Raw genomic sequence first — 27640 nt, 5'->3', positions numbered from 1 at the left:
AAGGAACACGGCGATGTTTTCCTGAGATATTGGATAGTCACCACTCCCCACTAGTCCTTGTTGGATCACCCACGTAAGGGTGTAGCTCCCCCTTGATCCACGCAAGGATCAAATACTCTCTACGGGCTGATTCTTTGATACTCTGTCACGATGAATCGCCCACAACCGCTCACAACATGACTTGGGTCATCCACAAGCTCCATCGGATGATCACTAAGCTTCCAACCACCACCGAGCCATCTAGGTGATGACGATCACCAAGAGTAACAAGCACAAACTCTCACTTAACCAAGACAAGCCTAATGAGAAAGGTGGATACACACTTGCTACTCCCTATGCACTAGTGAGGTCCTTAATCTTGGATTATCAACTCTCAATCACCACACTAGGCTCTTACTCTCTCTTGAACTCCAAAGGTGTTTCACAGCTGAACAATTGGGCAAGAGACCTTCCATGAACGAGTAGGATAAGTATTTATACCTCCTCATTCAAAACATAACGGTTGAAGGCCAACTCAGCAAGTTTCGGGGTGGCCGGATACGCAGATCAGGGTGACAGGACGCTCCGGTCAGTAGTACACGTCACTGTGTTAGAGAGAGACGTTAGCTCTGACTAGACTCTGACCTGCGTCATGTTATCACCCACCGGACGCATCCGATCAGCAAAATGCCCCTATGGATGCTCTTTGATGTTGATCGGACACAGGCACCCTAGCGTCTGGTCATGTACTGTTTAGCGTCCGATCAGTACATGACTATAGCTGCTGATCAAATGAATTGACCGGACTCTTCAAGCTACGTCCGGTCACAACCAAATCAGTGTCCGGTCAGTACATGACTGTAGCTGCTGATCAAATGAACTGACCAGACTCTTCAAGCTATGTCCGGTCACAACTAAACCAGCGTCCGGTCAGTCATTTGACCCTGTATTCACTTCCAATTCGAAATCCTTCGAGAATGAAGTTGACTTCTATCGATCTTAGAGCTATTCCTGAGCTATCTAATGCTAAGTTTGACACGTGTACACCACACCTAATCCATTAGACTCACCAAGGTCAAGCTACTGGTCCATAACCCCCTTAATAGTACGGCCAAAGAAAAAACAAAGTTCAAAACTACTCTAAGTGTCTCTCTAACGTCAAGTGACACTTAGAACTAGTTCGTACTTAATCTTGTCGTACATTCTTTGAAAACCGAAACGATTTCCATCGACAGGGGCGTGACAACCATGATTGCTCAATCAATTTCCATTACCATGACCTAATTCAAATCGCCTCTGCAAAACACACGTTAGTTATAGTAATCTCATGTCGTCGTTAAACACCGAAACTCAACTGGGAACCTGGATGCTTTCACGAAGATCGGGCCACACGGCATGGCAGGGGAGATGGGCGTCATTTTGGGCGTCCCACAGCCGTTCACCGTCCGCAGCAGCAGGCTCACGCAGGCCGTGTGCATCAGCCACATCCATCTTCGGCAGATACTCCGTTCCAACACTGCAGATGCCAACACCGTATACGCCAATTTTGCTCAGCACCTCAAATCTCTCAAGGAACAAGTTTCAGCGGATGCGCGGTTTTTCGAAGAAATCATTTCCAAAACAGGCCTGGTAATTACCGTGGGGGAACTTGCACTGTGAACTCTGAAACTTTTTTTTTGATGCAGTGAACTCTGAAACTTGGTGTAACATGTCTTGTTTGCCCAGGATGAGCTGATCGGCGCCATTTTTCAGATGCAGCTTCAGAACAGTGACGGCGGCGCCAGGATGGTTCCAAGCCAGGATCAGAATGCCAGCTTTGGCACCGAGCAACACGAAGAGACCGCTCCCTCTCCCTGCATGTTGCCGCGTCGACAGCACGGAGTGGTCATTCATGATCGCTTCCCCGGAGATGGCAGCGAGAAGCATCGGAGCCGTGCTGCGGGGAAGCTCGTCTTCCTTCCGGATTCGCTGCAAGAGCTGATGGAAGTCGCCGAGGCGAAGTTCGGGAAGGCGGCGAGGCGGGTGCTCACCGTCGACGGCGCCGAGGTCGATGACGTGTTGGTAGGACTGGCCACTTGCATCTCGCAAGTAGTACAAGCACGCGCAAAGCGTTTCTCTTCTCCCTATTCTCGAAATTTTTTTAAAGAGAAAGGGTGACAATAAAGTTGAGAAAGGGTGAAACCAAAGTTGGATGATGCAATTTCGCAAGACCTCGTGATGTAAATTGAGATGAAACATCCATCCTCACTGCATAGTTTCTAAGACTGCCACCTCATGTGAATTGAGATGAAACATCCATCCTCAATGCATAGTTTCATTCTATTATTTCATAGACATTAAATTTTATGACTCATATGAAGTTGATAATCGTGGCAAGAGTTTGATGTCGATAAAAACCCACTTGTCTCCTCTTAGATACGTTGTCATGTCATAAAAAACACATATGTTACAGCTTATTAAATACAAATGAAATTCACGTAAAACTTCCACTCAAACTGGCCCGAAAAACTATCCCCAAAAATCATATGGTAACAGATAAATTTCATAAAAAAAACATCCTAGATTTATAACCCTACATCTCAAAATAAATGCACAATACTTATGATACCAAATAAATTTTAAGAGATTAATCATGCCATAAAGACACAAATGTTAATATTATTTTCTATAAATTTAGTCAAACTTAAAATTGCATGACTCCTTGAAATACAAAAATGTGCACTTGTTTTAGGACTGAGGGGGCAGTTCCTAATCACGGTGACAGTAAAAGGTTTTCAGGAAAAGAATATGCAACCACTGCATGTCTGCATGCCACATCCAAGTGTGGAGTTTTTGTGAGCACCGCTGGAACACCGAAAGGCCCCGGGAGTCTCAGTTCCAAAAAAAGAAGTAAAATGCAGCAGTTATAACCAAGTACAGTAAGCACTACGAGCTATCAAATGATATTACTATCTTGAAATCACACGTCAGTAAGCAAATAGCCATATACAGTAATCAAAAGGGCAGTAATATTTTGCTTAGCATTGCTGAGAAAAAAAGAAACACATATGAGAATTATACAACAATCTGCGCTGGTTGTTGCAGATATATTCCCTGCTAATTCCTTTCTCTAGGGATTTGGGTACTCACAATCCTAATATCAGCACCTACAGAGTTAAACCACCTGTCTAACATGTGGATTCATCTATCGACACGAAAAGCCCAATTTTGTTCCTGAAACAAAAAAAAAAAGAAGTAAACAAGTCATCACCCATGTTCCAACTTGCAACATGAAATTTACAAGACAACAAAACAGGCGCACATTCCAGGGAACTAATTACTTGGACAACCACAAGTTGAAAAATATTCGAGGTCCTAACAAAAAGAATGTGGATGTGGATTTTGATGACAATATTTTCTAGCATCTATACCACATAAAAGACCAAAGAGAAGTTATTGGACTGTGATATCAAACCACAAGCAATCCATGAACCATTTGGTGAAAATCCAGAGGTTACATCACCCATCATCTCGTAAATGCAAACATAATCGAACCCAGGAAAAGCCAAACGGCAGCAGCCAACTCAACTAGTTGTGTGTCAACCACGTAGAACAGATATTTTGTCTTTCAAATAAGGAAAAAGTAAGATGCAACTACCATATAAAGTCATGACTCACAGGTGTTTGTCAACCTGAACTCTAAAGCTTGATACAGAACAGAATGTTTGGGAGACGCCCATGAAGATAGCATTCAAGAGGATGTGTCAGCCATGCCCTCACAAAGTAACCAAATTTTAAACAATACAGGAAACTTGTGTCATAGTTTTGAACCAAACAGGCCAAGAGTACAAAGGACTCATGAACACAACCCATTTCTTAAATTTTAACAAGTTTAAGGTAGCAAAATATATCAACCGAAAGCTGAATTACTAAGCAAAACTTTGTTTCAGCATAATTGACAGCCCAGTCACTGCACAAAATAGAGAATGAGGCTCCTCTGCACTCAGAAACATTTCTGATAATCAACATAAGTTCAAGCAGACATTTCCAATCTTCTGCATTATATCACGGTAGCTTATGACTACCTTGAAACTGATCCCTTTGTTCCAAATTATAGGTCATTTTATCTTTGTCCTAAGTCAAACTTCTCCAATTTTGACCAAGTTTTTAGAAAAATATTTCTAACATCTACAGGTTCAAATAAATGCACTATCAAGACATATTTCAGGGAGAATTTGATGAAACTGCATTGGTGTCTAGATGTTGATGCATTTTTCTATAAACGTGATCAAGTTTAGATAGTTTAGGAGCAAGCTAAAGTGACTTATAAATTGGAACAGAGGGAGTAGCATTCATCCCTCTTTCCACCACAAATACTGAAAATGGTCATCGATAAAAAAAACGCAACCCTTAATATGTCATGCCAAATGAAACACACAGATATGACAGCTTGGATAGTACTTCTTTCATATGCGAGTATGCGACACATGATGACATTTCAACTTGTAATCTTTTGAGAAGGTAAGTAAATTATACATGAACTTGATTTCACCAAAGAAATCACATATTCCGGTAGACTTGAGAACTTTTAGATTCAAGTGTAACAAGCTTGTAATACAGTACCCACGGTTGTTCTAGCACATAACTGAACCATATTGAACCTATCAATCAAAAGCGTCAACAAAAGTTCAAGTGGCACAACAATATCTTTGAGGCCAGAATTTGAATACTTCAGTAAAAAAATACTTGATCAGGAATACTTCAGTAATAGCAATATTGATCTAATTTAGCATATGTTGCCATCAAGTGGCACAAGATTTCAATCTCATAAAAAGCTAATCACAGATTTAAGAGACTAAATAACAATCATTTGAAATTTGAAGAATTCTGCGCTCTACTAATTTCCTTGGCAATTCTAACAATGGAAACGTAAAGAGAACCAGTCACTTCCGTATCGGGAATGGATATCGCTACTTGCCTGATTTGTTTGGTTCAGCCGATAGGGAGGGGTATATCTGGCCGGAACCTATAACGCTCAACCGTGGGCGGGAATGATCTTAAATAGTGTGGGATCCGATACCACCGTAAGCTGATTACAACTAGTTACAACCAAACGCGAAATAATGGCATCGGGGGACGTTGCGAACTATTTACAGCGCAAAAAGGAGTAACCAAACACCACCAAAATACAATGTCAAAAAATGTGAGTCCCAACATTACTCTAAATGGCAAGTTATCAAGGGTACCGCATGATGACTTTATATGCAGACATGGGATGATGGGAGTACCTATATAAGGGCCGAAATCCTTCTCGAATTGCCCTTCCAGACACAAAAAGGATGATGTAGCTTTAGTTTAGTCGAATTAACATTCCAGACACATAAAAGGATGATTCAGTTTTAGTTTACACAGGCATCAAAATGTAATGATACAAAATGACCTGGCACTTTGCTTTAGCAAAATATTGCATTTAGCATAAGCTGCTGAGATAAGTGAACCAACCTCATTTTGAAAGCCTCTAGGTTGTATGCTAAGGAGAAGCATCCACGGCACCATTGTTTTGCTCATCACCACCATCCTCCAACCTCTTACCATCGCCAACATCCCCATCTTCCTCCGCATCACTCTCATCCACATCCTCATTACTGAGACGAGCAATCTCTGCTTGCGCCTTCTCCAAAATCTCCCTCCACTTTGCATCTAGGTCCCTTTGCAAATCCCTCCTCATTTGCTCCACCTCCACCATGTGCTGCCTCTTGCTACTCTCCATCCTCACAAAAACCTCCTCAAACTTCTGAATTGACTCTGTGAGAGCCACGAACCCATTTCGATCCACTTGAACAGCACTATTTTTCTGCGGTTCCTGTTCACCCAATTCCGCACCTGACCCTGAAACCCTGGGACCTACGACGTCCCCGCCACCACCAAGAAGACGCTCAGGAGCTTTCATCCCCCACTGAAAGCGCCGCGATGGCTGCCTGTCACGGCGGCGCTTTGCAGCCAGAGGCAGCAACTGGAGAGGCAGCGGAGGCGGAGGCAGGGCCGCCGGGGCCGGGAGCGGCAGCGGCAGCGGGGACGGGCACAGAATTGACACCATCTTGTCGTAGTAGACCCATTTGGAGGGGGAGGGCCCGGAGCGGCGCGAGGCAAGACGCGCTCTCTCCCTCTCCTTCTTGAACTTCTTCCTAAGCGTGTCCACTCGGTTGCGGCACTGCGAATCGGAGAAATACCCCGCGGGACGGTCCGCGGCGGCGCACACGCGGCGGGCGACCTCGAGCCACTCGTCGGCGCGGATGATGCTGCGCCCCGCGCGGACGAAGCTGTCACCCCAGGCGTCGAGGAGGGCGAAGGTGGAGCGCTCCGTCCACTCGGGCCCGGAGCGCTTCGGCTTGTCGGAGAGCGGATCCTCAGGGAGCTCGTAGGGCGCGAGCCGCGGGGCGAACTCGAACCCGAGAGCGTACCGGTCGGTGCGGCGGCGCTTGGTGCGCGGGGAGGAAGGCGACGGGGAGGCGCCTGATGAGGAAGCAGAGGATGGGGAGGGGGAGGTCGACGGCCAAGGGGACGCGGCGGCGGCCGCGTCGTCGCTCATGGGCGCGGCTAGGGTTTCAGGTTCGTGGTTGGTGGAGTTGTTCGGCGAGGTGGGCTGGCCGGGACCGGTAGGAATCCGGCGAGTTTGGGGCAGGTCGCCCGTTCCTCCTTGGTGCTCACCGCGACACTGTAGCCCAGTGTACTGAGACTGCATACGGGGAATTAGATAGATGTATACGTAACAATTAATTAACAAAAATGCTATACAACGCACGTACGTTTTAGCAAAAAAATCCATCTCTCTTTCTCACCGGTGACCACCGGCGTCGAGGACGGCGACCAGCGAGCTCGCCCCGGCGGCGGATCTGTGATTTATCCTTCCATAGAAAAAAAAATTATGATCTGTGGTCTGTGGAGGCTGGAGGCTAAAGAAGGGTGGAAGCTATTGGATCTTAATCTTATGGTGCAAAAAAAAATTTATGTGTTAAAACTACGTAAAACACATGGTTGTGCAGTAGACAGACTCATTAATTAAAGGTTTGTCCTTTCTTTTTAAAGTACAACGGACCATTTTTCTCTTGCAACAACTCAGGTGAGTTTTAGGTGTTCGGGGAAAGCTATAATTATTGGATAAACTATTTTTTGGGGAAAAGATTCTATGAAATCGAGTGCATAGTTGCTTACTAATTACACAGCCATAAAAGAACGGAAAAGCTAATTTCCGAGCGCGCGCACCCTGGAGCAGCGGCACGCACATAGCACCCACTGTTCATGGCCGTCCGCTGCGCCCATGCCCACGCCAACGAAGAAGAAAACGACGACGACTAGGGTTCAGGCGGCGGAGGAGACAATGGCTCTCCCTCTCTTCTTCCACAACTCCGGTACGCTTAGAAGAGAAGGGGCTCAGGGGAGGCAGTCCTGCCACGTGGTGGGGACGATGGGAGGGCGGTGTTAGGGTTCTGGCAGCGGCGGGGGCGGCCAGGCCAGGTCGGGGCGGGGGCACCCATGATCGGAGCTCGTCGCGGAAGAAGGAGGTCATGGACAAAGCTCGCGACGGCATGCAGGAGGGGGGACAAGGAGGTCGCCGCGGGCGGTGGGCAGCGGCGAGGGCGAGGGCGAGGACGAGAAAGAGGGACGGGGTCGAGGGGCGGAGCCGCTAGCTGGTGGCAGCGGTCCAGGAAGGCGAGGGTGGGCCTCGCCAGGGAAGAAGAAGTACAGGGACGAGGGCGCGTCAAGGAAGGGAGTCGGGATCACAAGGGGAAGACGGCGGGAGAGTGAGTCACTTTCCCCCTTTTCTTTTTGGTGGTTGGCTTCATCTTTGGTGGGTTATTTCAGATTATATATAGTAGTGCTTGTCCTCAATCAGGTTGGGCTTCCTCTTCGTTTGTTTTTCAGAAATGCTAAACACCACTCGGGTGTTTTAGCTGCTCCCAACACGTGATTTCGCGTCGTCGGACTGCATGGGGATGCAATGGAGGCCATCTGATCCCACGACGCTCGCATCCTCCTCCTCCTCCTCCTCCATCGGAGGCGAAGATGGCGGCATCGGTGGATAGGGTTCCAGCGAGCCTCTCGCCCTCTTTCTTCTCCAACTCCGGCGGTTATAGAACGGGCCGACCGGGGAAAGGCAGGTAGGCCAAGCGGTAGAGATGGTGGCCGGGCGGTTTAGGAGCCCTGATGGTGGTAGCGGCGGCCAGGCTAGGTCGGGGCGGGGGAGGCGCGCCGGAGTTGGAGAAGGTTGCGGCGGGCGAGCTCGCCGGAGCTGGAGAAGATGGCGGCGTTGGGGGAGGGGAAGAGGGAGTCCATCGCGGGCGCTAGGGTTCGTCGGAGATCTGGCAAACCCTAGCGCCCGTGGCGGGGCAGTGGTCGGCAATAGGGGCGAGGATGAGCAGGAACGGCAGCGGTCGGCCGAAGGAGGAAGAAAAACAGTGCCCAGAAAAAATCAGGTTGGGGTGGGGCATAACACACGGTTCTCAAATAGACATACTCCTGTTTTTTTTCAAATTGGGATTCCACAACAAAATATCTTTGCCCGTAGCAGTTAAGGAAAAAAAAAGACGGGAACAGCCGGACCGGATTGTGCCATTCTTTTAAATTTTTTTCTCCACACCTTAGCCTGCAGACAGTTAGGTGTTGAACCTAAGGACGAGAGTTCAATAGCGTCCATCCATTTTCTTTACTGGAGGCGTCTGAGACCGTTCCACTTCACGTTTTCAACTCTGTTTTATGTTTTTTAGCCAAATAAATTTAGCTTCACGCACTCTGCTCAAGGAAAAAAGATAAAGAAATGATAGCACCTAAAGGGGTGCTTCACAAACTCTATGTTTTTTGTGGAGCTTCACGGTGGAGTTTATAGAGCAGAGTTCATAAAGCAGTCCCAAACATACCATAAAAGTAGAAAGTAAATATTGTTCCTTGCGCCTACCAATAGCTGTGTTCCACTCTGTTAGTAAATATAGCTTGCATTATTGTTCCAATGTAATGTTCATGTTTCCTACCGCGCCTTTTTTTTTCTTGCAAATTCATTCTGTATTTGCTGACAGAAGAGGCATTGCATCATTAGAGTACTTTGTCGACACCTCAGGTTGATGGCTATTTCTTAGATTAAGCTTACGTCCTATGCTCTATACTCTTATGAGACCTATGGTCTACGCAGAATAGCAAGTCTGCGCAGAATATAGTTTCAGGGATGGACCCAAAAAGTGTAAGATTTTTAAAGCTCGTATGTAGAAATTTTAATAAACATGCAAGGTCCATTATTGTTTGTGTTTCCTAATCTATCATATCTATCGTACCTAAATAGGAGACCTCCGCTAGCAGATTTTTCTGCAATTTCGTAAAGCCACGTCATCACCCTGTTAAGTCTAACAATCTCCCTTCCGTTGCAACACTTCAAGTCACGTCCATGGAAACTCAGGCAGCGCCGCCGTTTCAAATCCAAGGTGCACGAATGGACGTCTGCCGACTGATGGGCTCCCTCCGCCTGCCCCACTTCCTACACCCACGACCACGAGCTAGCATGCCTTAAAATTCTGTTACGAGTGCTGGAAGGCGGCCTCCTGGAGGCGCTCCGGGACCTGGAGCACAAGGCCAACATCGCCCTGGTCGTCTCCACCATTGTCGTCGTCATCCTCTACCTCGTTGGCAGCAGCGCCTACAAGAACGTGCAGGCTGCTGCCATCTTCGGACGCTCCAAGTAGTAGTAAGCTGCCGATGATGACTGTAACGTCCCGCCTCTCCGAGGTCGAGCCCGCTTACATCTGGCAGCTTCTCTAGGATATAGACTGTCCTCACAGCGATGATGACTGTAACGTCCCGCCTCTCCGAGGTCGGGCTCGCTTACATCTGGCAGCTTCTCTAGGATATAGACTGCCCTCACAGACCAACACAGGTCTTTTCTGCGCACTTTGTCCTCACTCGTGCGCACCCGGGAAGAACTTCCCGATCGGTCACCCATCGCTCCAGGCCAAGCACGCTTAACCTCAGAGTTATTTGCAGATGGGCTTCCGGAAAAGAAGTTGTAACTTATTGGTACGAGTATCCTATTAATCCTGTTAAGCCCTGAGCCAGGATGTTACATCCTCACCCCCTTAAGAGATCGACGTCCTCGTCGATCAATCCCAAGCCAGGAGCGTCCTCTCTTGGCCACGTCCGTGTATCCAGAGCCAGCGCATGTGCCATGTTGTGTGACCACGCCGGATCCACACCAGCCATGTGCACCATGCCTGTGCAACTGCGACACACGCGCCCGTGAAACCGCGAGAGTCGGCTCTGATACCATTCTGTAATGTCCCGCCTCTCCGAGGCCGGACCCGCTTATATCTGGCAGCTTCTCTAGGATATAGACTGGCCTCACAGACCAACACAGGTCTTTTCTGCGCACTTTGTCCTCACGCGTGCGCACCCGGGAAGAACTTCCCGATTGGTCACCCATCGCTCCAGGCCAAGCACGCTTAACCTCAGAGTTATTTGCAGATGGGCTTCCGGAAAAGAAGTTGCAACTTATTGGTATGAGTATCCTATTAATCCTGTTAAGCCCTGGGCCAGGATGTTACATCAAAGCTGTAACACCCTAGGTGTTTGGCTTCTACTAATTGCATTTCATTTCATAAACATGTGCATCATCTATCTCATCATGCCTTTGATTACTGAAATATGCATATGCAATATTTTCCAATTGTGTATGTTTCATACTTGAGTGTTGTGAATAGTAATGGTGTTACATGTGAATACAACCTGAGTTTCTCATACCTTGAAACATGCCAACATGGTAGTATTATGACAAGTATAAAATAACCACAAGGTCATAAAACATGTGAAACATGGAAGTGAAACATATGAATGAATTGCTTGTTTTAATTGCTTTATCACATGTGATCTTTAGAAGTGGAATAACAATTTTGTAAAAGTGGTTGATTATGGTCTATTACACCTTAACTATACTTAGGTTACTTGTTGGAACATTGTTCATGTAGATCAAAATGACCAAAATGCCCTCAAGTGAAGGTTTGACTAGAATTGACCCTTGGTGTGTCACTGTTTGACTGATTCAAAAGTCCAACTTAGAGACTTTGCATGGCTGTGCACTCTTTACCAAAGTTGTAGCTAATTTATCAAGGAACAAAAGTTGTTTTATGGCCAACTCATGAAAATGTGTGGAACATGGTCAAACATGGCCCACAAGTCAGTAGTTCATGCTGATTTCACACTTAGAAAATATTCTAAGTCGTAGTTACATTTTCTGTTGCATCAAGCTCACTTTGGCTTCATGTAACTTCGGATCCACGACGATTTAGGTGTTGGTCCTTGAAAAGAAATTGTAGAGGGATGGTACACCTACAAATTTCATGTACATAGTTTTTGCAAAGGGTCATTGGTTTAGCCGTGTTGACACGAGGAATACTCGCTGTCAGTCAGATCAATCGATGACTGAATCGCCATTTTCAGAAAACGGTCAGTGACCGTCATGGCCGACCGGTGCAGGAGCTTCTCGCCGCATGGCGTGCATGCTCGGCCAAGGTCTCCACGTCGCGTGCTTGAGCTCCAGATGAAAGCCACGCCTCGCCACTCTCTCTGCGTCTCGCCATTTCCCTCTTTCACCTTCACCGCGCGCAGCGCCAAGCCACCGCAGCCGTCCGCCATTGCCGACCGCGTGTCACCGTCGTCGTGCGCGCTCGCCACCGCAAAAACGCGTTGCTCCGTTCACCCTGAGCCTCGCCGTGATCCCCTCTCCCGTATCCACCGTGCAATCGTGTCAATCGAGCCTCCGTAAGGGCCAATCATCGGTTTTCTTCCACCGCCGCCATGGCTGCTCTCGCCGAAGTTGGCGCTCCACGCGGCCAGCTGTCCTCGCGCCCTTACCATTGCTCCTCCGTCTCGCGCTAGGGTCTAGGAATGCTATCGTAGCTCGTAGGGTCGCCCTATTGGGCTGTGACGCCGTATCGTCATCGGAGCCGGCCGTGCCGTGGCCGAGCGCCGCCGTGGCCATCGCCACCCCCGCTAGCGGCGTCAGTAGCTGCAATATAGGGTCCCCTAGGTCCGCTCGGGTGAGGCGAACAAGTTGGCGCCGTTGCTGTCGCCGGAGAAGCCACCGGCGACGGACTACGCCACCGTCCGCTCCGTTCCCCTATCTGTCTCGCTGACGCGCGGGCCCCTCCCGTCAGTCGCCGCGGCTGAGGCGGGAGCCCAGCGTGGGCTGCACCGCGCCTTGGGCCGCGCCAGTGCGTATTCATGGGCCGCCGTTTCTTCGGGCCGGCCCAACAGCGGCTGTGATTTATTTTCTTATTTGTTTTGCTTTATTATTTCACAGATTTGTGTTGATATTCAAAAATATGTATCTCCTAGTTGGTAGATCCAAATGCTATGGTTCCAATTTTGTTGAGTTCATGATAATGTCTAGTATTTAATAAAAATATTATATGGGCACATGTTTTAGAAATTCTGGATGAATTAAATAGGACTTTGAAATGTGTTTTTGGATACATGCAAACTTGTTAGAATTTTATCTTGAGTTTTTGTGGTCCAAAAATTATGAAATTTTGTGAGTAATCTATTATTGCTTAGTAGAAGCTCTGGTTAAAATTTCAGAGCTAGTGCATGTATAGTTTTTGAGTTATAGAATTTCTTTTTATCAATGTATGGATCTTGTGTGAGTTTTCATAATTTTTCTATAGATCCAGTATAGGTAAAATTTGGTGAGTAAGGTTATTATGCTAGAATGATGCTAGGAAAAATGTGAAATCTATTGCTTGACACTTTTCATTAAGGTTTCCTAATTATGCTAAAATTGGACATGCCACTTGTTATTTTGGGATACAGCAAGTTCTTCTTGCTCAATGGCTTTGAAATTTTTATGGTAGTTTATGTGAAGCATGAGATAGCTACTGTAATTTTTGTAGATTTTTATGAATAGTTTTACTATATATTGCTTAAATCACCTAATTAACTAAATAAATTGGAAAAAAAGGATATTAAATAATTTATTTAGAAGTTGGCACTATACTCTCTGATGTTTCTTAGGTATGAAAAACAAGTTGGTAAACTTGGTTTGATGAAATTATGCTTTTGCACAATCATTAAATAATTAAGTTAGTAACCCTGTCATTTCTAGATAGATTCTAAGTTTACTGGAATTCGATTTGGTTAACATAAGAATCATGCTTTGGTGTTTACAAATGTTTTGTAGAGAATTTCATAAGCTTTCCAGAATGTCCTCATACAAGTCATTTGGAATTGTAGAACTTTAGTTGTGATTGAATTAAGGGACTACTTGTGTGCATATGAAACTTCAAATGTTAATTTATGTATGCCTTTACTATTTCTAAGTTGTGGTAATGTTCCTAGGTGTTAGGCCTTTAACCGAAGATGAGCATCTTTATCTTAGGTTATGCAAGTTAGGTAAGTTGATCTTGTTCTTTAAGTTAAGTTAGATACATGCTTAAAGTGATTTGAATAGGGCTAGTCTTACTCGGTAAACGAGTGTCCAGTGATGTTTTCGGTAAACACTTACTGTGATTCATTCATCATGAGCATCATGTCATTCCTTATGCATCCATGATATTTATCTTTTGCATCGACATGCAATAGGTGTACCGGAAGGAGTAACCCTGCTGGAATTCGAGGAACCGAGCGAGCAGCAGCAGCCGACACCAGAGATTTAGGAGGAGCAGCCTTCAGGAGAAGTGCTAGATGAGGTCGCCGTTGAGTGCCCAGACCACCGTCCTTGCAACTTTGTGAAAGGCAAGCCCCGGAGCATATTAAGCCTCCTAATTTCCGAAATGCAGTTACAGTATTATTGTTACATATATATATTGTTGCATTAAGTTTAGGTGTTGGATGCAAACAATTGCTGCATTGGTTACCCAATCCTTGTCCAGATATTGTTACCCTGAATCCTATGTAGCTCAGGCTCGAGTAGTGCTTAGCCCTGCTTAAACACGGTAGAAGTCGGGTGATTTCCTGTCACCTGCGAGATATAGGAAGATACATGTGGCACGGTTGGCTATATTTGCTATCGTGGAAAAGAACCAGTCTTAATTTGAAATGAAGACCGGACGGAGGCTTGTCGGTTTGCAGTGACTCCGTTTGTGTCGCTTAAGGACTGATTCTTGGAGCCTTTCCTGTTCATGTTGAACGCATGCCTCTCTCTTAGTTGGCCGTGTCCGATGACCGACCGCGAAGCCGAGTAGCTCACCTCAGGTCGGGAGTTGATAAGTATAAAGTGTGCCTCGGAAGGGAGCCGTAGGCGTGAGTCCAAGGGCAGGTGATTTAAAAGTCCTGATCGTCCTGGCAGAAGGGTAATCCCTGAGAGTGCTGTCGCTGATTGAACCCGCGAATTTGGTTCCTAAGATGTACCAAAGGTAACCCACGGCTACCCTTGCTAAGTATGCCAGGGTGAGAGTTAGGAATACCCCCTCAGCTGAGTTGTAATTCGATTCGAGTCGCCGTCTCTCCCGGTTAGTGAGAACTTGACGGGCTTATCTCCAATGTAGATACACTTAATAACATAATGGTTCAGAAATGATGATATGATGATGACAGCCTTATTATACCTGCTATGGTTAATATTGTTTACTCCTAATAAGTGAGTGCTCTAGTACAGGTGCTAATCTAGTGGATAGGTAAATAATGGTAACCTTGATGCTAAGTTTAAATTGGTTACTATAATCATAAGCTTTTTTATGCAACTGTGTCAAGCTAGCCCACCTCATAAGCCTTGCATGATCCTTGGTGTCTTTTATTTCTGGTTTTGACGGGTAAGTCTAGCTGAGTACCTTCTCGTACTCAGGGTTTATCTCCCACCTGTTGCAGATGACCAGTTCTACTTTGGTTGCTGCAAGTACTGCCTTCTCCCAGCTGGGGATGAAGACTAGACCGTTGGGCGTGGTCTATACTAGTTCTCGTACCTGATAATGCTTTTGTGGGACATGACTCAGACTTGGCAATATAATCGAAAACTATGATATTTTGTACCAAACTATGTTGCTTCCACACACTCAAACTTGGTTTGTAATATTCTATTTAAACTCTGATGGATGTAATCCGAATGCTACTTATGAAATGTTGTAACGGATGATGTGTTGTGTTAAATCACTATGATCTTGGTTTGTATGTCGAGAGTTGGTTGAAATCCTTCGTGATTTCCGGACTACCGGGATTATGGGAGCTTAAGTACAGGAATTTGATCGCTTCGGTGATTGTTTTTGTACTTACGTTCTTATGATTTGGTCGGTTCTGTTACAGCTGGCATCAGAGCAAGATTCGACACTAAACATGTCATTTGTGTATTTAAAACAAAAGTATTTGTAAAAATCCTAAATTAAATACTAAGTATTGCCAGTGGTCATATCTCTTATGCCCAAATAAGGACTCTTAGGTGGCTTATTAAAGTACTAACTTGGGGGTTCCTGCTTGTTTCTGTTTCATCGTCCATACAGCTTGCTATTGTATGGATGCCATCCGCTTGGGTGGTAATGTATGGATCCAAATACCTCTACGCTCTGGTAAGTGGAGAGTTGTGAGAGCATGACCGTCCAACCGCCGGTCTAGGGGAGAGTAGTTGTGGTTGCTCGCATACTTACATGTTCGATCATGTATCTATGAGAGTACTTAAATGTGGGTATCTCTGACGGGTAGCTGTGATACTAGAGTATATGCATCAGGGGATGTATGTATGAAAGTATTTAGTTTACTGCGTGCTTTTATGCATTTTGGGAAATTACTGGGCTGAAATGAAATTTTCTGCAGGTACACTAACAACGTATCGTTGTAGATCGACTATCTACCGTATACGAGAGAACGTATGTATGCCACCATATATTTCGCTAGCCTTTAAATTTTTCTAGGTTTGTGATGACGTACGGATCGTGCATGCATCATGTTCAAGCATACATGGCATTCTTGCATTACTCCCTCCCTTAAAATTTGATTGTCCCGACTAATTAAATTTTATATCCCTTAAATGATTCTCCCCTTACGTTGCAACTTTTTGCTACAGATGGCGCGCACGAAACGCACTGCTCGCAAGTCTGCTAGAGGCAGGGCGCCTCGTCACCATTTAGCTCCTCGTGAGCCCCGTCCTGAGCCTACTGAGGTGGAAAGGCTGAGGACAGAGCTGGTCCGGGTGACTGCTGAGAGGAATGCGGCTCAGCACCGTTTGGAGCAAGTAACACAGGAAAGGGACCAAGAGACCCTTGAGGTTCATAGGTTGACAGTTGCTCACCACAACTGTGAACGTATGTTGATTCACGTGATGAACCAACGGAATGAAGCCTGGCACGAAGAGAATGTGTTGAGAGCGTGACAGATGGAGCTAGAGCAGCAAGTGGTAGTTGCTGAAGAGTACAATGACAATCTCCATGAGGAGGTCCACCTGTTACACAATCAACTTCACCCTCTCCTGCCACCTGATGATGAGGATGAGATGGGTTCTGGTGTCATCATGGCTGAAGGTGATGATGACATGGAGGTCAATGGACCTGAGGACGTTCCACCTGATGAGGAGTTAGAGCCTGCTAGTGATGAAGATGGAGGAGAGATCTTCGACACTGACTCCGAGGACGATGCGTAGTTTAGCTTACTACTTAGCTAATGCGCTAGATCTAATCTTTTGTTGATCCTCATGCATAAACAAGTAGCTTTGTATCAAGTTAATTGTTGGGATGTAATATCGAACCCTATGTTACCTTGATGTAAGTTTGGAACCACTATGGCTTGGATGTAACCTATCGAACCTGTTGTGCTCCACGTATGTGAGCTTTTGCTGAATTTCGTCTTTGCGGTCTATGGATCTTGTTGTTGGTTAAGTTCATCGCATTTATGTGTCAATTGATGCGCTTGATGAGTTGTGTGATTGTGATGAATGATTGTGCCTCTGTCGATTATAGAAATGCATTCTCTCCAATGGAATCAGTTTGGCATAATTATATAATTTATCTACAAAAATTTCCACATCGTCAGTGCTCATTGGCTATACCTTTTGCAGATGGCTTATAACCTTCGTCGCGGTCGTAGCATGGGAGATGAGGAACAACCACCTCCTCCACCGCCCACACCAGCTGAGCTAATGCAGACGGTAGTGGAAAGTCAGCGCATGCTAGCTGAGGCTATGCGCTAGATGGCTAACCGTGAGGATCGGCATGTCCGTCAGGGACCCGAGCCAAACTAGTACAGCAGCTGTAAGGACTTCATGGACACAAAACCTCCTATCTTTCATGAGGTAGAAGAACCCTTACAAGAGGATGAATGGTTGAGCACGATAGAGCAAAGGTTTGGATTGCTCCGTTTAACTGAAGGCATGAAGGCTTCGTATGCAGGACACCAGCTCCAAGGCCCTGTAGGCATCTGGTGGACCCATCACAGGACCACCTTCCCTGCTAACATTGAGATCGTTTGGAACCAGTTCTAGGCAGCCTTCAGGGGACACTTTATCCCTCCTGGTCTCATGGCCATTAAGCATACTGAGTTTATGAAGCTCACCCAAGGCAACAAGAGTCTCAATGAGTACCTCCAGGCATTCAACAACCTAGCAAGGTATGCTCCCGAGTTCGTCGATACTGACGCCAAGAGAATAGCTAGCTTCAAGAGGGGACTTTCCCCAAAACTGATGAAGTCAATGGGCAACTGCAAGTGTGTCACCTTCAATGAGTTTATCAATGACACTCTGACTCAGGAGAATAATGACAAAATTTATGCTGCTTCCAAGAACTGTAAAAGAAACTTTGAGGCTAGTGCTTCTCAGTCTAAGGCTCCAATGATATCTAAGACCCCGTACCGTCCACCCAATGCTAATGTCCGGTACCGCCCACCTCAGAAGAAGAACCAAGCTAAAACCGATTTCCGCAAGGGGTATACAATTTCCTTGCCAAAGAATACCTCTGGGCAGGGTAGCTCCAATGCACCACCAGCAAACAGGCCATGCTGGAACTGTAACCAGACTAGTCATTGGGCTAATAAGTGTCCCTATCCTCCCAAGAATGCTCAAGGAAACGTCCGTTAGGGGCGTGTTCACTACACTACAGTGGAGGAAATTCCTGCTGGTGAAGTGGTCACCGCTAGTAAGTTCCTTGTTAATGATCACCCTGTAGTTGTGCTCTTTGATTCGGGTGATTCGCACTCCTTTATGAGTTCTACTTTTGCATCTGAGCATAAAATGAATGTGATTACAATTGTCAAGGGTGGTTATTGTATTAGTGCTGCTGGAAATAATATCCTGACTAACCAAGTAGTTAAAGATGTAAAGATTGAGATTGGGGATCGAGAGTTCCGTATGGATCTTGTAGTTCTACCGGGGGTAGGAATTGATATAATCCTAGGAATGAAGTGGATGAGCGGGAATGGAGTGTTAATCGATACCTCAACCCGTGTGGTAATGTTGAGGGATCCTGTGGATAAGAAAGGTTTTCTAGTGCAGTTACCTCATGATATCTCTATCCACAATACAGCCAATGCTACCCTAGCCAAAGCCATTAAGGATCTACCAGTTGTCTGTGAGTTTCTAGATGTCTTTCCTGATGACTTGCCTGGATTACCTCTGGACCATGAGGTAGAATTCAAGATAGAACTCATTCCGGGTACGGCTCCTATTTCTCAAAGGCCCTATAGAATGTCGCCTAATGAGTTGGCTGAGCTGAAGAGTCAGTTGAATGAGCTATTGAAGAAAGGATTGATTCGGCCTAGTTCTTCTCCTTGGGGTTGTCCAGCTATATTTGTGAAGAAGAAGGATGAATCTTTGCGCATGTGCGTGGATTATCGCCCCCTAAACGCTGTTACTATCAAGAACAAATACCCTCTTCCTCGCATCGATATTCTGTTTGATCAGCTCTCCAAAGCTAAGATATTCTCCAAGATCGATTTGAGGTCTGGCTACCATTAGATCAAAATTCATCCTGAAGATATACCAAAGATAACTTTCTCTACTCGTTATGGCTTGTTCGAATACCTCGTCATGTCATTTGGGTTAACCAATGCTCCAGCACACTTTATGTACCTGATAAATTCTGTATTCATGCAAGAATTGGACAAGTTTGTCATCGTGTTCATTGATGATATCCTTGTATATTCTCAGAATGAAGAAGAGCATGCTGAACATCTGAGAATTGTTTTAACTCGGTTACGTGACAACTAGCTTTATGCTAAGTTCAGCAAGTGCGAGTTCTGGTTGAACAAGATACCTTTTCTAGGTCATGTGTTACCTGGTGATGGAATTTTGGTTGACCCTACTAAGGTGCAAGAAGTCCTTGAGTGGAAGGCACCTACTACGGTCACTGAAGTCCGAAGTTTCTTAGGTTTGGCTGGCTATTATCGTCGCTTTATCCCGGATTTCTCAAAAATTGCCAAGCCCATGACTCGACTACTACAAAAGGATGAGAAGTTTGTGTGGACTCCGAAGTGTGAAGAGGGTTTCCACACTTTGCGGACCTTACTAACCTCTGCTCCTGTATTGGCACAACCTGACATTGAGAAGCCTTTTGATGTCTACTGTGACGCATGTGGCACCGGTTTGGGGTGTGTTCTTTTGCAGGAAGGCCGAGTAATTGCTTATGCTTCACGCCAGCTTCAAAAGCATGAAGTCAACTATCCTACCCATGACTTAGAACTAGCCACAGTTGTTCATGCCCTAAAGATTTGGAGACATTACTTGCTGGGTAATGTGTGCAACATCTATACTGACTATAAAAGCCTCAAGTACATCTTTACTCAACCCGAGTTGAACATGCGTCAACGACGATGGTTAGAATTGATCAAAGACTATAACCTTCAAGTGCACTACCATCCTGGTAAGGCAAATGTAGTTGCTGATGCCTTAAGTAGAAAGGCCCATTGCAATTCCTTGGTTAGTGAAGACTTTCATCTGGCACACCTCCTTCATCCTGTAGTACTCCACAATATCACTGTAGATTGCTCTCTTAGAAGTCGAATTATCGAACTCTAGAAGACTGATGTGGGTGTGTTTCACATCAAGCGGAAAATGAAAGAGAAAGAGACCAAGCACTTTAAGGTCGATAACAAGGAAATTCTCTGGTTTAATGATAGGCTTGTGGTCCCCAAAGACAAAGAACTTAGAAATCAAATTATGGCTGAAGCCCATTCTTCTAAATTGTCCATCCATCCTGGTAGCAGTAAAATATATCAAGATTTCAAGCTGTATTATTGGTGGACCAAGATGAAGAAAGAAATCGCAGCTTACGTGGCAAGGTGTGATAACTGTTGCGGAGTCAAGGCTATTCACATAAGGCCCGGACTATTACAGCCACTCTCTATTCCTGGCTGGAAGTGGGAAGAAATTAGCATGGATTTTATTGTTGGATTACCCACTACCAAAAAGGGTTGTGATTCCATCTAGGTTATCGTAGATCGTCTAACTAAATCTGCTCACTTTATTCCGGTCAAGTCTACCTATCACCCTCACAATTATGCTGAGATTTATTTTCAACAAGTGATACGTCTCTATGGTGTACCCAAATCCATTGTTTCTGATCGAGGACCACAATTCACGGCTCGTTTTTGGGAGTGCTTACATCAGAATCTTGGCACTCATCTAATCCGCAGTTCTGCCTATCATTCGCAAACATCAGGACAGACTGAGCGTGTTAATCAAATTCTTGAAGACATGCTTAGGGCTTGTCTTATCTCTTGCAAAGGCTCTTGGGAAGACTGGTTACCTCTCGCTGAATTCTCTTATAACAACAGTTATCAAGAGAGTATCAAAATGGCTCTTTTTGAAGCTCTTTATGGCCGCAAGTGTAGAACTCCTTTGAACTGGGTGAAATCCGGGGAAAGAAGATTCTATGGTATTGACTTTGTAAAAGAAGCCGAAGAGCAAGTCCGAACTATACAAAAGAATATGACTGCCGCATAGGCTAGACAAAAGAGCTATGCTGACAAAAGAAGAAAACCTATTGAGTTTGAAGTAGGTGATCATGTTTATTTGAAGGTATCCCCTATGAAAGGAGTTAAGCGTTTTGGAATTAAAAGGAAGCTTGAGCCTCGATATGTTGGACCCTACCGCATTATTGAGAAAAGTGGAAGAGTAGCATATAAGCTCGATCTACCACGTGAGATGGGAGCTATATTCCCGGTATTCCATGTGTCCCAGCTGAAGAAGTGTCTTCGTATTCCTAAGGAAAGAATAGCAACAAGGAAAGTCAACTTGAAATCTGATCTTTCTTATGAGGAAAAGCCCGTGCAAGTTCTGGATACTCAAGAAAGAGTGACTCGTACACGAGTGGTTAAATTATACAAGGTAGTTTGGAGTAATCATAGTGAACGGGATGCAACTTGGGAGCGGGAAGATTATTTAAAGGAAAACTCTCCAGCTTTCTATACTGATTGGTACGCTTTCCAAATCTCGGGACGAGATTTTTCTAAGGGGGGAGGGCTGTAACACCCTAGGTGTTTGGCTTCTACTAATTGCATTTCATTTCATAAACATGTGCATCATTTATCTCATCATGCCTTTGATTACTGAAACATGCATATGCAACATTTTCCAATTGTGTATGTTTCATACTTGAGTGTTGTGAATAGTAATGGTGTTACATGTGAATGCAACCTGAGTTTCTCATACCTTGAAACATGCCAACATGGTAGTATTATGACAAGTATAAAATAACCACAAGGTCATGAAACATGTGAAACATGGAAGTGAAACATATGAATGAATTGCTTGTTTTAATTGCTTTATCACATGTGATCTTTAGAAGTGGAATAACAATTTTGTAAAAGTGGTTGATTATGGTCTATTACACCTTAACTATACTTAGGTTACTTGTTGGAACATTGTTCATGTAGATCAAAATGACCAAAATGCCCTCAAGTGAAGGTTTGACTAGAATTGACCCTTGGTGTGTCACCGTTTGACTGATTCAAAAGTCCAACTTAGAGACTTTGCATGGCTGTGCACTCTTTACCAAAGTTGTAGCTAATTTATCAAGGAACAAAAGTTGTTTTATGGCCAACTCATGAAAATGTGTGGAACATGGTCAAACATGGCCCACAAGTCAGTAGTTCATGTTGATTTCACACTTAGAAAATATTCTAAGTCGTAGTTACATTTTCTGTTGCATCAAGCTCACTTTGGCTTCATGTAACTTTAGATCCACGACGATTTAGGTGTTGGTCCTTGAAAAGAAATTGTAGAGGGATGGTACACCTACAAATTTCATGTACATAGTTTTTGCAAAGGGTCATTGGTTTAGCCGTGTTGACATGAGGAATACTCGCTGTCAGTCGGATCAATCGATGACTGAATCGCCATTTTTAGAAAACGGTCAGTGACCGTCATGGCTGACCGGCGCAAGAGCTTCTCGCCGCGTGGCGCGCATGCTCGGCCTCGGTAAGGGCCAATCGTCGGTTTTCTTCCACCGCCGCCATGGCTGCTCTCGCCGGAGTTGGCGCTCCACGCGGCCAGCTATCCTCACGACCTTACCATTGCTCCTCCGTCTCATGCTAGGGTCTAGGAATGCTGCCGTAGCTCGTAGGGTCGCCCTATTGGGCTACGACGCCGTATCGTCGTCGGAGCCGGCCGTGCCGTGGCCGAGCGCCGCCGTGGCCATCACCACCCCCGCTAGCGGCGTCAGTAGCTGCAATAGAGGGTCCCCTAGGTCCGCTCGTGTGAGGCGAACAAGTTGGCGCCGTTGCCGTCGCCGGAGAAGCCACCGGCGACGGACTACGCCGCCGTCCGCTCCGTTCCCCTGTCTGTCTCGCTGACGCGCGGGCCCCTCCCATCAGTCGCCACGGCTGAGGCGGGAGCCCAGCATGGGCTGCGCCGCGCCTTGGGCCGCGCCAGCGCGTATTCGTGGGCCACCGTTTCTTCGGGTCGGCCCAACAGCGGCTGTGATTTATTTTCTTATTTGTTTTGCTTTATTATTTCACATATTTGTGTTGATATTCAAAAATATGTATCTCCTAGTTGGTAGATCCAAATGCTATGGTTCCAATTTTGTTGAGTTCATGATAATGTCTAGTATTTAATAAAAATATTATATGGGCACATGTTTTAGAAATTCTAGATGAATTAAATAGGACTTTGAAATGTGTTTTTGGATACATGCAAACTTGTTTGAATTTTATCTTGAGTTTCTGTGGTCCAAAAATTATGAAATTTTGTGGGTAATCTATTATTCCTTAGTAGAAGCTCTGGTTAAAATTTCAGAGCTAGTGCATGTATAGTTTTTGAGTTATAGAATTTTTTTTATCAATGTATGGATCTTGTGTGAATTTTCATATATTTTCTATAGATCCAGTATAGGTAAAATTTGGTGAGTAAGGTTATTATGCTAGAATGATGCTAGAAAAAATGTGAAATCTGTTGCTTGACACTTTTCATTAAGGTTTCCTAATTATGCTAAAATTGGACATGCCACTTGTTATTTTGGGATACAGCAAGTTCTTCTTGCTCAATGGCTTTGAAATTTTTATGGTAGTTTATGTGAAGCATGAGATAGCTACTATAATTTTTGTAGATTTTTATGAATAGTTTTACTATATATTGCTTAAATCACCTAATTAACTAAATAAATTGGAAAAAAGGATATTAAATATTTTATTTAGAAGTTGGCACTATACTTTATGATGTTTCTTAGGTATGAAAAACAAGTTGGTAAACTTGGTTTGATCAAATTATGCTTTTGCACAATCATTAAATAATTAAGTTAGTAACCCTGTCATTTCTGGACAGATTCTAAGTTTACTGGAATTCGATTTGGTTAACATAAGAATCATGCTTTGGTGTTTACAAATGTTTTGTAGAGAATTTCATAAGCTTTCCAGAATGTCCTCATACAAGTCATTTGGAATTCTAGAACTTTAGTTGTGATTGAATTAAGGGACTACTTGTGTGCATATGAAACTTCAAATGTTAATTTATGTATGCCTTTACTATTTCTAAGTTGTGGTAATGCTCCTAGGTGTTAGGCCTTTAACCGAAGATGAGCATCTTTATCTTAGGTTATGCAAGTTAGGTAAGTTGATCTTGTTCTTTAAGTTAAGTTAGATACATGCTTAAAGTGATTTGAATAGGGCTAGTCTTACTCGGTAAACGAGTGTCCAGTGATGTTTTCGGTAAACACTTACTGTGATTCATTCATCATGAGCATCATGTCATTCCTTATGCATCCATGATATTTATCTTTTGCATCGGCATGCAATAGTGTACCGGAAGGTGTAACCCTGCTGGAATTCGAGGAACCGAGCGAGCAGCAGCAGCCGACGCCGGAGATTCAGGAGGAGCAGCCTTCAGGAGAAGTGCCAGACGAGGTCGCCGTTGAGTGCCCGGACCACCGTCCTTACAACTTTGTGAAAGGAAAGCCCCGGAGCATATTAAGCCTCCTAATTTCCGAAATGCAGTTACAGTATTATTGTTACATATATATATTGTTGCATTAAGTTTAGGTGTTGGATGCAAACAATTGCTGCATTGGTTACCCAATCCTTGTCCAGATATTGTTACCCTGAATCCTATGTAGCTCAGGCTCGAGTAGTGCTTAGCCCTGCTTAAACGCGGTAGAAGTCGGGTGATTTCCTGTCACCTGTGAGATATAGGAAGATACATGTGGCACGGTTGGCTATATTTGCTATCGTGGAAAAGAACCAGTCTTAATTTGAAATGAAGACCGGACAGAGGCTTGCCAGTTTGCAGTGACTCCGTCTGTGTCGCTTAAGGACTGATTCTTGGAGCCTTTCCTGTTCATGTTGAACGCATGCCTCTCTCTTAGTTGGCCGTGTCCGATGACCGACCGCGAAGCCGAGTAGCTCACCACAGGCCGGGAGTCGATAAGTATAAAGTGCACCTCGGAAGGGAGCCGTAGGCGTGAGTCCAAGGGCAGGTGATTTAAAAGTCCTGATCGTCCTGGCAGAAGGGTAATCCCTGAGAGTGCTGGCGCTAATCGAACCCGCGAATTTGGTTCCTGAGATGTACCAAAGGTAACCCACGGCTACCCTTGCTAAGTATGCCAGGGTGAGAGCTAGGAATACCCTCTCAGCTGAGTTGTAATTCGATTCGAGTCGCCGTCTCTCCCGGTTAATGAGAACTTGACGGGCTTATCTCCAATGTAGATACACTTAATAACATAATGGTTTGGAAATGATGATATGATGATGACAGCCTTATTATACCTACTATGGTTAATATTGTTTGCTCCTAATAAGTGAGTGCTCTAGTACAGGTGCTAATCTAGTGGACAGGTAAATAATGGTAACCTTGATGCTAAGTTTAAATTGGTTACTATAATCATAAGCTCTTTTATGCAACTGTGTCAAGGTAGCCCACCTCATAAGCCTTGCATGATCCTTGGTGTCTTTTATTTATGATTTTGACGGGTAAGTCTAGCTGAGTACCTTCTTGTACTCAGGGTTTATCTCTCACCTATTGGAGATGACCAGTTCTACTTTGGTTGCTGCAAGTACTGCCTTCTCTCAGCTGGGGATGAAGACTAGACCGTTGGGCGCGGTCTCTACTAGTTCTCGTACCTGATAATGCTTTTGTGGGACATGACTCAGACTTGGCAATGTAATCGAAAACTATGATGTTTTGTACCAAACTATGTTGCTTCCGCACACTCAAACTTGGTTTGTAATATTCTATTTAAACTATGATGGATGTAATCCGAATGCTACTTATGAAATGTTGTAATGGATGATGTGTTGTGTTGAATCACTACGATCTTGGTTTGTATGTCGAGAGTTGGTTGAAATCCTTCGTGATTTCCGGACTACCGGGATTATGGGAGCTTAAGTACAGGAATTTAATCGCTTCGGTGATTGTTTTTGTACTTACGTTCTTATGATTTGGTCGGTTCTGTTACAAGGACCTTTTTTAACGCTTTTTGTTAGATAGATTACTCATTACTGGATGTGTGTCTTGGAGAAGCAATAGTGCGTGGTGGTGTGTTTCCAGACTTCGTTCATTGGTAGTGGTAGATGGGTAAGGTAGAGGAGATGATGTGTAAGATTAATTAATTAATTAATGGTGTTTTTTCCTATTCGCCGACGAGCACTGTATCTGATCTGAAGAAGTGGCCAAGTGAGATACTCCTACTATGGATCATGCCCCGATTGATTCAGAATCATACGTTTTGCTTCCTGGCATTCAGGCATTGAGGGAAGTCAGATTTGCTCTACTACGTAGGTAGTGTTGCACCTGTTGCCAGTTCATCGGGAACTATTAGTTGGGTGAGGTCATAGGCCATGTTGAAGTCTAAAGCCTAAAGGACAAGCCTCCGCTACTATGTTGTCGTCTCTCATTGAATCAGGCAATCTACTACTGCACTCAGAAAGGATGCGGACCCAACTAATCTGAAAGTCTGCACTCTTTAGTCTTTATAGAGTTCTCTGCCATCAGGTGAAGGTTTTTTTCAGACTTACAACTGTGTATTATCTAATCCTTCAAAAGAAGTTGACAGCAGATTCTGAAAGATACGTTCTCCATGTGGACTGTAGTCCTACGCTATTTTCTGCTTCTTATTCTATCAGTTGATGCGGAGAAAAAGAAAATGACAAAAGTAAAGTATATTTACTTCCATGCTCTTTTTATTTTCTCATAATCTAATTTTGTAACTAAATCAGGATAAGTTTGTACAGTGGTTTGTAACTAAATCGGGATAGGTTTGTACAGTGGTTCCTTTGGACCAATAAAATGGTGTTACTTTTTATCATATTCACACTATAATCAATTGTCTATCTAAATTTATCTCTCAAATCTCACGGCACCACACTATATTGTTGTTGTTGGCTGGTATTATCAGTTCTCCCTTCATAAGTTCTTCTCAAGTACATCGTAACAAATTCCCGCAGCAACGCGCGGGTTATTATCTAGTGAACTTCAGTATTTAAGCCCACAAGTGAAGGTAAAGAGTGCAACATCAATTAGTATCATATTGCTAGTTAACATAGAGACAGAGGGTTCTCCTCCATATATATACTATGCGAAAGGCATACTAGAAACTAGCGGGGATCCTCTAGGTTTGAAAATTCTTAAAGTTGTCAATTAATGTTCTTCTTATTCCATCCTAATGAATGGTACAATTTCCTAACCTTTCTATTATAATTTATTATTTATTTTATTTTATTCATTTCAGTACTACTTATTGCCGTGAATGCTAGCTTTGTTTTATAAGGAAGTGCATGTTTTTTTAAGTACTATTAGAATGGCGTCTTCATTACCTCTGTCATCATAATTTATATTTGGAATATATAATTTCTGCAAATGCCTAATATTCATTAAAAACCACCGGAAGAAATCACGTACGACTACTGAAGGCCGGCTCGTCGTTCAGCGGATCAGATAGCTACGACAGCGTAGTCGCCCGGCGGATCAGAATCAGATAGCTAACCGATGAGGAAGCAGCGTCGTCAGGGCTAGCACCAGCCACTTGTGTCACGCATAGTACCAGCTAGCGGCCGGCGCGAGCGTTGGTGCATTTGGGTGGCTGCTTTGTCTCAATGTCCGGCCGAGGCATGATATCGTTCCAACGCACGAACCGACGTGGACGTGGACGTGGACGTGGACGTGGACGTGGGCGTGTTCTGGCATCCCAGAACACTTCCGGAGAACACCGCGAACACAAAGACTACAAGAGACATACATATCTACTACATGATCGACAGAGTATATACTACAGTACTATATTAGAGCTCTACTACTCTGGCCGCTGAG

General features: G+C 44.6%; 2 protein-coding genes across 4 annotated transcripts; one reads left to right on the top strand and one right to left on the bottom strand.

Annotated features, from left to right (window-relative positions):
- Window positions 1–1374: 1374 nt before the first annotated feature.
- On the top strand, window positions 1375–2158 carry LOC136460953 (potassium channel KAT4-like). Its single transcript, XM_066460462.1, has 3 exons — window positions 1375–1608; window positions 1705–2040; window positions 2126–2158. Exons 1-3 carry the CDS (start codon window positions 1375–1377, stop codon window positions 2156–2158), a joined length of 603 nt encoding a protein of 200 aa, XP_066316559.1.
- A 766-nt stretch (window positions 2159–2924) lies between these two features.
- Window positions 2925–6666, bottom strand: LOC136458877 (trihelix transcription factor ENAP2-like). Of its 3 annotated transcripts, none has more exons than XR_010760077.1 (3): window positions 5461–6666; window positions 5247–5306; window positions 2925–3192 (listed from the first exon to the last, which is right to left on the bottom strand). XR_010760077.1 is itself a non-coding variant. In XM_066458788.1 (2 exons), the coding sequence occupies exon 1, from the start codon at window positions 6545–6547 to the stop codon at window positions 5489–5491; it is 1059 nt and encodes a 352-aa protein (XP_066314885.1). In that variant the 5' UTR covers window positions 6548–6666; the 3' UTR covers window positions 2925–3192; window positions 5461–5488. The 3 variants fall into 3 exon arrangements, 1 of the variants encoding a protein (XP_066314885.1); XR_010760076.1 differs by having other exon boundaries at window positions 5247–5279; XM_066458788.1 differs by lacking the exon at window positions 5247–5306.
- Between the last annotated feature and the right edge of the window lie 20974 nt (window positions 6667–27640).

Source organism: Miscanthus floridulus, chromosome 6, assembly GCF_019320115.1.
Source record: "Miscanthus floridulus cultivar M001 chromosome 6, ASM1932011v1, whole genome shotgun sequence".
Classification (NCBI taxonomy): Eukaryota; Viridiplantae; Streptophyta; class Magnoliopsida; order Poales; family Poaceae; genus Miscanthus; species Miscanthus floridulus.
Note: the sequence above shows the minus strand (reverse complement) of the source record. Positions and strands in the feature narration are given on the sequence as shown.